Here is a 10,893-nt window from a genome sequence, read left to right as displayed (position 1 = left end):
ATAAGTGCAGACAGGTAAACGGCTGTGTCTTTCAAGTAAGGCACACACCACCACTACTGACACTTTTGGGCTACCGGATATATCACCCAAAAATAAGCATTTAATAAATGTCTTACGATTTCATTTGGGTGTGATGACAATTACAAATTGAAACCACGAGAGAATGCACCAAAAGGTCAATGTGCTGAAATCGATGCCAATGCATACCAATTCCATGGAGTTCAAAGCACGTCAAATTATGCATTGAAAATTATTTTATCAACATTACAATTCAATATAATTGATTTATTTTAAGAACTATGTGTTTTGTTTTGTTTTTACCACGTACCCAGACTTTATAAACACCCTGTAGTATGGAATACATTAATTGCAACTTTAAAACAAATAAGAGTTGTGATAAATGGGTATAGTTGAGTCAACGTCGATTTCCCCTAGTAATGCATCACTTGTGATTTAGTTTCCTCGCATACAATTGTTTTATTTTGAAATTCTACCAGAAGTTCTCTGCAATAGTATTATAACAATCAGTTCCTACGCTTCTGCCAGAGATAATCATAAATATTTCTCTCTCCCCATCACTCCCAGGGGAGCTCTTGTTTTGGAAATTATTTTTGAATAATCAGATACAGTATATCCATTATTTAAAAACTAATTATGTATAAAGATTTATTTCTCTGCCTTCCCTGAGGGGATAATCATAAATATTGATAATGATCTCGCCCTACTAGTCGCTCCCAATGGATCTCTTATTTTGAAAACATCATAAATAATCAAGAGAAATTCTGAAATGTCGCTATTCTTATCGAAAAATAAATCATGCGTTGACTTCTTTCTCTTGTTGACCGGGTTTGACTCGAAACCGTGCAGTGAAAATCCCAACAAAAGTCTAGGAAATGCCAGGGAAAGCAGCACTTCTCCCCCCCCCTGGGATATTCCCTGCAGGATGACACCAACAGCAAGCGACGTGCACGTTATGGTAAACGGCTGCCTGTCGTGTTTGTGTGTGAGTGCATGTCTGCATTCCCCCACCTCGACCCCTCCCACCGATCTCTCCTCAATAGCTTTGTGCTGAGGCATTCACACAGACATCCTTCCGCCCTGCGTCCCACCTCTATTGTTGCATAGAGACCAGGACAATGCGGGGTGTTAACCCAATGGTGACGGCATCAGAGTGTCATGTGAGTTTACAACTACCCAAAAAAATAAACGTGCAGCGAGGGATTTGACAAGAGGATTCGCACCCCCACCCCCTCGTCGCCTCCCATCCCCATGCAGTTACTCTGAAGGACACATGCAGAAAGACAGAAAAAGGGAGGGTGCGACGAGGGATTTATGGGGATTTATTTAGATTAATCGCCAGCGGGGGGAGCAGATTGTGTATTTCATGCAGTAAGATCAAGCAAGAGCAGATGTGGTCTGGTATAGCTATTTTAAGCGAGTAGGAAATAATGAATAGGCAAATCTGCCACATGTCAGTCATCCAATGCGGTTGCAAGCGGACGTTTTAGTCAAGTGGTTTCAACATTTAAAAGTTCAGCTGCTCCCCTTTGTTGCTCATCTTCTCCTCAAATTCAACCCTTTAACAATCCAGGAAAAAACGTTCACATTTGAAGTCAATTTTATTTACAGTTACAAGTTAGTCGATCGTTTGGTTGATTCGGTTGCACTGTAATAACACAAAACAAAATAGAATCAGCAAAGCATTAACAACGTGCATGAACCCATGTGTTACATAAGTGACTATTACTGTGGCAAGCAAATTAAAAGTTAAGTTTGACCATCAGAATTAACATTGTAGATATCAACAATGTCTTTCTAACTACCAATCAGGCTACATGTTTCATTCAAGGTTATATAACTGTAACTCCAGTCTGCGATAGGTGCAAGTTAACAACTAGATAGATAGATAGATAGATAGATAGATAGATAGATAGATAGATAGATAGATAGATAGATAGATAGATAGATAGATAGATAGATAGATAGATAGATAGATAGATAGAGAGTTGTGCTCATAACGTAAATTAGTAGTAGTTTGTGCATGATCAGTTAAGCCCTGCTAGTGACAAACACATCCATGCACAAACCATGAAAAATGAATATATGTGTGACAACTGTGTGGAACATATTTGCTTGCGCAGATGCAATATGATTAAAAAAAACGCGGGAGTAAACACGATTATGTAAAGTACTTTGTGTATTATGTAAGGAAATAGTGTGCGATTTGAACACAAATGCTATATTTGTAACGCGGTAGGCGCGATATGTCATGAACAAACCAAACAGGTTACGTTACGTACGTTGTCGACGTGCAGCGTCAAGCGCGCACAACTTCCGGTGACGTAACCCGGAAGTGGGCGTGTGTGACGGCTGTTGTTGATAGTTCTTCAAATAGCATAATTCTCATACAATCGCACCATGTGAAAGCTTGAGAAAGACTGTAGCCTGTGACCTCACAGCACACTTCCGTTGTATTGTCGTTCTTTTAGATATATATTATTATTTTTTTTGTCAGTGAGGGCGTGTTTACTGTCTGTTTCGCGACGTAGTTGCTACTAAGCTAGCACGACAGGCTAGCACATACTAGCAGGCTAAGTGAAGCGAATTCATGAAAACATGTCACTGGATTTTGTTGCCTGATGGTGTTTGAGAGGTGACTAAAAAAAGGTAAGGTGTTATTGGAGCTTAACATATACATCTAAGTTATTGAAGTAGTTATACGAGCTGTTTGCTTATACAACGCATCCATACCGGAGTCAGGTTTGCTTTACTAAATTGTTCATTTTTAACACAGAGCATGCACCTTTTTAAGTTATGTGTTGCCTACAAGGGCAATATTAAATAACCTTGCTCGCATAGCATAGCATTCAAAGTAAATTTTTCCATTCGTCCGGTCAGTTTAATTCAGGTTGCTGCAATTTAAATATACAAACCCCAGCTTTGTAGGACTTAATCTTAATGTTTGTCAACATTTGGTCTTTAAGCTGATGGCTGTGGAGCTGGATGTGTTTGTGGGTAACACCACTATCATGGACGAGGAGGTTTATCAGCTGTGGTTGGATGGATATACAGGTAATGTATGCCATACTGTTCATTTTTAAGGAGACGTTATGTTTATTATTTATTTTTAATCACATAGTAAGACAAAACTCACATGCAGACGTTTACGTGGAACTGGGCATGTTCCACACAACCATTTGTATCCAAGCATTTAAAAAGTCAGTTTTAAATGGGACTCTGTTGGTTAAAAACATGTGTGAATGAACCATATTTGTTCTCCGGAGCAGTAAACGACGCGGTGAAGGCCCGAATGGAGGGCGGAGCGCTGGACGAGTGCGAGGCGAGTGCGGACGTGCTGTTGAGTGACACCATGGACCAGTACCGAACTTTCCAGATGTGTGAGCGCTTGCTGCACAGTCCGTCCAAACTGGCCAATCAGCTGCTCTTCCAGATCCCGCCTCATCGACAAGCCATACTCATCGAGAGGTGACGCACTTTTCCTTTCTGAGCATGTTGCTTTTATGACTAACGGGTACAGTGTGAGTTTTCTATAACTTTCAATATTCATTCGACAATTACAGTGGACTCTCAAAGGCAAACACAATCTGCTCAAGCGCTCATTTGGGACAAATCACAGCAGAAGTGAACTTGTTAAGTCATAAATACAGTAAATATTTTTGAAATACGCTTAAATGTAAAACAATCAAATGCAAAATAGATAGCGAGCCCTGCCGCAAACAACAGAAATCTGTGAGCAATGGACTCCTTCCTGCAAAGGTTTATTGCCTATAGATGCCAAAAGATGGCAGCAAAGTAGTAAAGTACTACTTTTCACTAGGCAGAGTGATGGCCTGTCAATACATTTCGATTACCCAGGGCTTTGCCCTGAACACAAAATGAGCAAATAAAGATTTTCAAGGAATATTGGAAGATATAGTAAAAAAAACAAAAACTATTACATGCTGAACTGCGATTATTCTGGGATCTTACTCTCATAAGACCTTTAGGTGAGGGTGCACATTCTTTTGAACACAATAAGCAACATTCCCAAATGTTGTGGCATTTTAGATGCCCACTTGGCATCATTGACGTTTCGAGGTAACACGCGTAGTAGTGTAAGAATTCTTGGTCACGTGACCTGAGAATGCACGCTCACTTACTGCTGTACTTTTTATTTTTTCATCTGTTTGATTTATATTTATGGAATTTATGATTTTACTACTGCGCTAGTGATAGATTTGGCGCGTTCTAACTTGTGTACAAGTTTTTCATTTGGCGCCATAAGACTGGAACCGCGTCATAAACTGAGGACACCCAGTTTATTTATCTATTTACTTACAAAAATGAGCTTGCATTACGAACTCTTAGGGCGTTTAATTTCCCCTGAATGTTTGCATGGTGCCTCATTTATGAACATTTTGTTACAAAGAAGACATGCATTGTCATGTTTAGTTCATATCACTCCCTCTATTTTTGTTTCTAGGATGTAGTTCAGTCTAACTTTAGTCTCTCCTTTTTGTTTCCTAATTTAAGATACTACGACTTTGATGACGCGTTTGTGCGCGAAGTCCTGGGCAAGAAACTCTCAAAAGGAACCAAGAAGGACTTGGATGACATCAGCACCAAGACAGGTGTGACACTGAAAAGCTGCAGACGGCAGGTAAAAACGCTAATTTATCACTTTTGATCTGCTGTCACTCATTTGTTGAAGATTAAAACAATTCCACGGCTTTGAAAATGTCCCTCATATTATGCAATTCTTTCCACATTTCAAAACAACTCCCAGGGTCAAACTTTCTTATATTGAAATGAACAAAGAATAAAGAAGTTTAGCCCTTTTAAAAAGACACATTTTCATATATTTTGTGTTTTGATTGCAGTTTGACAACTTCAAGCGTGTTTTTAAAGCGGTGGAAGAGCTAAAGGGCCCTCTAGTGGAGAACATACGCCAGCATTTCCTTCTCTCTGATAAACTTGGAAGGTAACAAGCCTCCTCGAAGGCCTTGACTTTATGAACTGAAGCATTGCTAATGTTCCTTTTTGTGTGTGCCTGGTTTCACATCACTGTGATGTTTTTAACTAACTCCTGTTATTCAGGATAGTGGCGCCAATGAAAACAACGGCGCGCTAACTGCCTTCTTGGCCCGTTTCAGGGATTACGCGGCCATTGTGTTCTTTGCCAACAATCGCTTTGAGACGGGGAAGAGAAAGCTGCAGTATCTCACGTTCCAGGATTTTGCTTTCTGCGCCGGGCAGCTTATCGACAACTGGACAGTTGGAGCTGTTGGTGAGAGACTGATTCTGTTTGCTTGAGATGAAAGGCATCCCTGGATTAACGTGAGACTGCATCATGTCATTGAGGCATTATCATTGACTGCCTTACATTAAACGCACATCCAAGTCAAACAAAAATTCTGAAACGTGAGCCTAAACTAAAATGCTAAATATTTCCCATGTGAACACACTCTTATACAGTGGTGCCCTGAGATACAAGTGACCTCATTTTTAAAAGATTTTTTTTGTACGTACAAGCTGAGTATTTGTTTTGACTGACTTCAAAGTGACCTCAGCATCTTTTTTTCTTCTTCTTCCAAGTCGGCCTGCCCCCTAACAAACAAATGGCAAAGCAAACATCAACCTCTTTGCTGGCGTCAAAAGCCTTTTTGGCACAGTACTTCCTGCCTCTACCTGTTGGCCACCAGAGGTCGCCAGAATCATCCAAAAGGAAGAGAAATGTCCCGTCTGTCAAAATCTGAAAAAAGCAGTATTAGTGGAGATGGTTTTGTTTTATATATCAATAAGAATCTTTTAAAGATATAACCATCCACAAAAGATGTAGCTGTTTGATTAATTGTAAATAATTAATATTATTATTTTATGTTCAGATAATGGATGGATGTCTGGATGGATATTTCCTAAATAGCATGTTAATTAGTTGTAATGAAATAAATTATAAATGATAAAAACGTACTTATTCGTTTTAGATAACATGGTGGAAGACATGGATGTGGATCTAGACAAAGAATTCCTCCAAGAGCTGAAGGAACTGAAGATTTTAATTTCCGACAAGGATCTGCTGGATCAACACAAAAGGTCTAACAAACAAACAAACGCGCGCGCGCGCGCACACACACACACACACACACGTTTGCTGCTGAACAGTGAATACAAAAATTCAAAGGCCTCAAGTTCTCTCTTTTGTGTCCAGTCTTGTCTGCACAGCCCTCAGGGGGAAAACGAGAGCTTTTCCCGAGATGGAGGCCAATTTCAAGGTGAAAAATTAATATTAAGAGAAGTTGTCATTATTATAACGTCAGTGTACATGTGAAAATAATTTGTTCAAGCATTATAGTGTTCAGTATTCACCCGCATATTCACACATCTGCCATTATGTGCCGGAAAATGTCAATCTTGCTTTGGTGCCATCTTCTGGCATCTCTGTGCTTCAGGCCATCCCGTTAGCCTATGTTCGCATCAAGCTAACAAACGTCAACTGGGACTGACAAATCAACACCCCGAAGCTCTCCGGTCCGTTTCACTGCTGTAACAGTTGTTATCACTGATCAAGTTTTTGTCTTGTTGTGCGACCTGACTTTATTTCTCTCCAAGGTTTTGCTCCAGTTCCAAATATTTTTGACTTGTGGAACCCTGGCGTTTCCGCTGTGCAAATGAATAATTTTTCCTCTTGGCAGAATCTTTCCAGAGGCCTTGTGAACATCGCAGCCAAGTTAACCAACACCAAAGATGTCCGTGATTTCTTCATCGACCTTGTGGAGAAGGTGTGTAGTTTTTTTTTTTCTTTTCCATGGACTGACAAAAGCAGGACGGAATCCGCCTGATGTAACACCGCCTCCCTTCTTCCCTCAGTTTATTGAGCCGTGTCGCTCGGACCGTTGGACAGCAGCGGACACGAAGCTCTACCTGACTCACTACAGCAACTCGGCGCACATACTGGACACCTTCAAGTCAGTACAATGGGATAAGTTTAATATGTCATATAGGGAGAATACAGTACATTAAAAAAAAATCATGTTTTAAATAGTGTTGCCCTTCCACACATTTTAAACATGTTTAAATTGATCAGAACACTATTTTAATGCTTTACTTAGGAGTATTTGTAATGACATGATATGAATAGTACCTTTTAAAGTACAGTGGACCCCCGCAAATATCGTGGGGTCGAGACTGAATAGCGAAAAGCCGTGAATAATTGACACCCATCATAATGGCAGTAATTCTTACACGGTGATGTACCTACAATAAACATTTTACATGAAAAACAGGGGTTAGCTCCATCCTAAAAAAAAAGCAAAAAGCAAATGAACACGCAAAGTGGACCTGCTTATTTCTGTTTAAATGTCACTTGACTCTGTAAAGCCAGAGACGGGTTAACCGAAATGAGCGTCAGTGTTGCGGTTATTCTTAACAGTCAGACAACTGCTACATTAACACAAACAAGAGCAGCAAAACGTACAGCTAAACATTTTTTTAACCAAATCATCTTTGCTCAGTGCTGCCCCAGGAGGTTGTGGCAAAACATGGTACTACACCAAAGGCAACAGCTTTAATTTGGGAATTGTTGCCTTTGCCTGTAGGCTACGCCATACAAACCCATTAAACAGCGTCGCTTAAAAGTTCTGCCATTGCGCCGTCCAACTGTGGCAACGGGCCCACCAGGCTTGTCTTGATCTCCTCCCAGGCGGACCCACCGTTAAAGCAGACTACTTTGGTCAACTAAACAAAGTCAGATAAACACTCGGGCTCTGCCATTTGGCGCTTGGCCATCAAGTTGTGCGTCACCCTGTCTCATCCCTCATTCCTTAAACCGGTTACAGTGGAAGCTGAAAGGTTGGCCATTCTGGAGCGCTGGACCACCTACAAGTTGCTCACATTGTGGTCAAATGACAAGAAATGATGAAATAGTTCAGTGAGCGGCCTTTCTATCACAAGGTATACGTTGCAGAACCACTCTATTGTGCATTGGTAAAATTCTGAGATACTTTTATAGCTTTTTTTTTCCCCAGTGGCCCCTGTTTTACCTGAAAAAAAGCTTATTGGCGGTATATCCCCACTTGTTCAACAGTCTTTATTTATTTTTCAATGAAATTATAATGGGTGTCAATTATGTATGGACTTTCACTATTTACATGTCCGCACATCTTGTGCCAAAGGTTTGGCATGGTTTCTATCCTCTGTGAAGAGTGGGGGGGATCCACCGTAATAACAAAAGTGCTATCTTAATGCTAACATATGATGCAAACCACAATATGCAAGCTAATTAGTGTCAGCGCTTTTGGTAATAGAAAACTTTCAGAGAAGCGCTACTCTAATGGCTTCCAACACGTTCGGAGCAGCAACGCTTACACGACAACAATTTATGCAAATGAGTCGGTTGGGGGGGGGGGGTGTTATCTGCCTCTTCTTGGTCTTGCTCTGAAGGTTTTATTTGCTTTTTATGTAACATATTATTTTCATACAAATACACAATGAGTAATGTTGTGTCGTTTTCTTAATGGCATTGAAGTTGAATTGGTCACCGAGCAAATTCATCTTGTCTCAAAGACTTTGGTTGAATTCCGAATCGTACGACCTCATTCAACTTTCCAGGCGACGCTGACCTTGTTTTTCATGTAAACATTCCGAAATGGAATTCGGCTCAGGCCTGCACCATACGCGCTCGCACCTCCTAACGCGCTCAACAAAGAGATATTCATTAAAAATTGTTTTTAAATATCTCGCTTGCCTTACTAGAATCTAACTTTTTTGTTGTTGAGAATATGCACTTAGGTTGATTCCTGTGTGTGTGTCTGTTTGTGTGTGTGTGTCTCCTTGTCTGTCTCTGTCTCTTTTTGCATATCAGACATCAAGTTGTGTGGGACCGATACATGGGCGTCATCAAATGCTGCATCTTTCAAATGTATCACGACTGAGCTGCTTCGTCCTCTTACCGCTTCATTTTTCTCCAGTCCTGGCCCAAACTATTATCTTAGCCCTCCGCCCCCGTACGGAAAGCCTTTTGAGCATTAATTCAATATCCTTGATGTCCTTATGAATAAATGCTCAAACGTGTTTCCATGCCCTCACTTTCTGCTTTCCTTTCATTCTTTTTCTCTCGAGCCCCCCCAAGCCCGTTACTGTAACTTCAAATGGCTCCTCTCGCTGTCTCCCGATCAGCTTTGTAAATAAAAGAGGGTATTTACATCCATATGTCATCGTGTTTTATCTCCTTGCTTTCCAAATACGCGATATCATCATGAAATCAGTCCACGCAGCCAAATTTAGGGACCTTGGATGGAGATGAGAGCCAGAAAGTCATATCGAGCGCACATAAAAAAATGAAAAGTGACATTCTGCCGCCCTCAAATTAGATTCTGAGAATTTGGGAGGTGTTTGTGTGCGCGTGTGTGGTCACGGAAACAAGGGGGAGCATGCAGGGGGGGGGGGCCCGCACAGTTGGTGCACGTGGGGGGGGGGGGGGGGGGTTGATGATTGTGATTTTTAACAAGGTCCTCCTGTAATGACAGCTGCCACCACCCACAAACACACGCGTTGGAAAGACGCCCTTTCAGCAAGCAGGTGTCGTTATTTTGCCAACACAAACAATCCTGTCACTAATATAACGTCTACTAAAACCCTGGCGGCTCTATGCTGGCCATTTGTGGCCACCTCGGGAATGAAAATAAAGAAAGAAACAAATGTAGCAAATGGATGAATGAATAAATAAATCAATAAAAAATGCACAAGATGTTGTGACATGAGCAAACACAAAAGTGCACACCAGCATTTTATGCAAACGTTATGATGTCATTAAACACACCGTTTTTTTTTTTATATGAAATGATAAATGTCGGCAAAGTAGATGACACAAGCTTTTATTAGCAACATCTTGAGAGAAGCAAAAACATCATTTCAGTTTCGCTGACTGTATGAGGTGCATTCAAGGATGACCAGCAAATTAGGACATCTCATTTGCGGATGAAAAAAACGCCATCAATGAATTAAATGTAAAGACCGCAAGATTGTGCCTGATTGGGGCGTAATACTTTTATAGACAAGATTTTCAGCAAAAAAACAGCAAATATGCAAATGCCAAACTGCATATATGATGGCGTTCACTGCATATAAAATGTAACATTTTTATGTTACAAATTGGCAATTATGTAAACAAACTGTCATTGAAGAGTTGAAAATGAAAACGAATGAATGTTTTATACCATTGGATTCGTAGTAAATTTGGAGCATTGCTCCGTTTGCCGCAAAGTAAAAATAACCAAATAAATAAAAGTAACGAAATGTGAGTAGTAAATAAAACAGAATCAAACGCAAGTCCGTTGGCGCATTGGTAGTACAAGAACATTGTTAGTAGTGCAGACGTGTGGCAGATTGCCAAACAAAGTAGAATAAGTACCGCTATGTACATTGCACATTCAGAAAAGTATTGCGAGCGCCACTACGGATAAAACAAAGCTTCCTCTAATGTTATGTGAAAGAATTGCTAAAAGATATACATAAAAATGAAGTACATTTAAAACATGAAATACAGTCAAACGTTAGAATGAGTGAACGAATGATAAGAAATAAATAATCAGTTACAGATCAATTGTATTTAAATTTGAAGGGCAAATTATTTTCATTTAATCTTTAAGAACAGGACCAATTTTTAAGAACAGTTTTTTCCTCTTTAGTTTTCCTCTTTAGTACTTGGGAAGCTAAATATTTTTTTTTCTTAGGTGGTCCTCGGTGTAAAATGTTTATCACTGTTTTATACTAATTCAAAAACTATTGCTAGTTAACAAGTTGAAGTAGCCCGAGAAGCCAAAAGTAAATCTTAAGAATGAAAGCGCATGTCTGTACGTGGGCACAAACTATCTGAAAGGGTTACAACACCCAACG

At 40.1% G+C, this 10,893-nt stretch overlaps 1 protein-coding gene across 1 annotated transcript; it reads left to right on the top strand.

Annotated features, from left to right (window-relative positions):
* The first annotated feature begins 2,323 nt into the window (after positions 1-2,323).
* fibpa (fibroblast growth factor (acidic) intracellular binding protein a) lies at positions 2,324-9,207 on the top strand. The gene is made up of 11 exons (XM_086084040.1): positions 2,324-2,667; positions 2,985-3,072; positions 3,288-3,486; positions 4,534-4,660; positions 4,881-4,981; positions 5,154-5,287; positions 5,985-6,093; positions 6,209-6,272; positions 6,693-6,779; positions 6,868-6,965; positions 8,861-9,207. The coding sequence occupies exons 2-11, from the start codon at positions 2,988-2,990 to the stop codon at positions 8,928-8,930; spliced, it is 1,074 nt and encodes a 357-aa protein (XP_085940166.1). The 5' UTR covers positions 2,324-2,667; positions 2,985-2,987; the 3' UTR covers positions 8,931-9,207.
* The last annotated feature ends 1,686 nt before the right edge of the window (positions 9,208-10,893 follow it).

This window comes from Leptonotus elevatus, chromosome 9 (genome assembly GCF_054856555.1).
Source record: "Leptonotus elevatus isolate MCC_2025b chromosome 9, RoL_Lele_1.0, whole genome shotgun sequence".
NCBI classification, from domain to species: domain Eukaryota; kingdom Metazoa; phylum Chordata; class Actinopteri; order Syngnathiformes; family Syngnathidae; genus Leptonotus; species Leptonotus elevatus.
This window is presented reverse-complemented; position numbering and strand designations above follow the sequence as displayed.

Excerpts from the sequence above, each read along its gene's own strand:
- fibpa (XM_086084040.1), top strand. The coding sequence starts at position 2,988 with ATGGCTGTGGAGCTGGATGTGTTTGTGGGTAACACCACTATCATGGAC. Across the intron at positions 3,073-3,287 it reads GTGGTTGGATGGATATACAG|TAAACGACGCGGTGAAGGCC; the intron begins GTAATGTATGCC and ends TCTCCGGAGCAG. Across the intron at positions 4,982-5,153 it reads CTCTCTGATAAACTTGGAAG|GGATTACGCGGCCATTGTGT; the intron begins GTAACAAGCCTC and ends GGCCCGTTTCAG.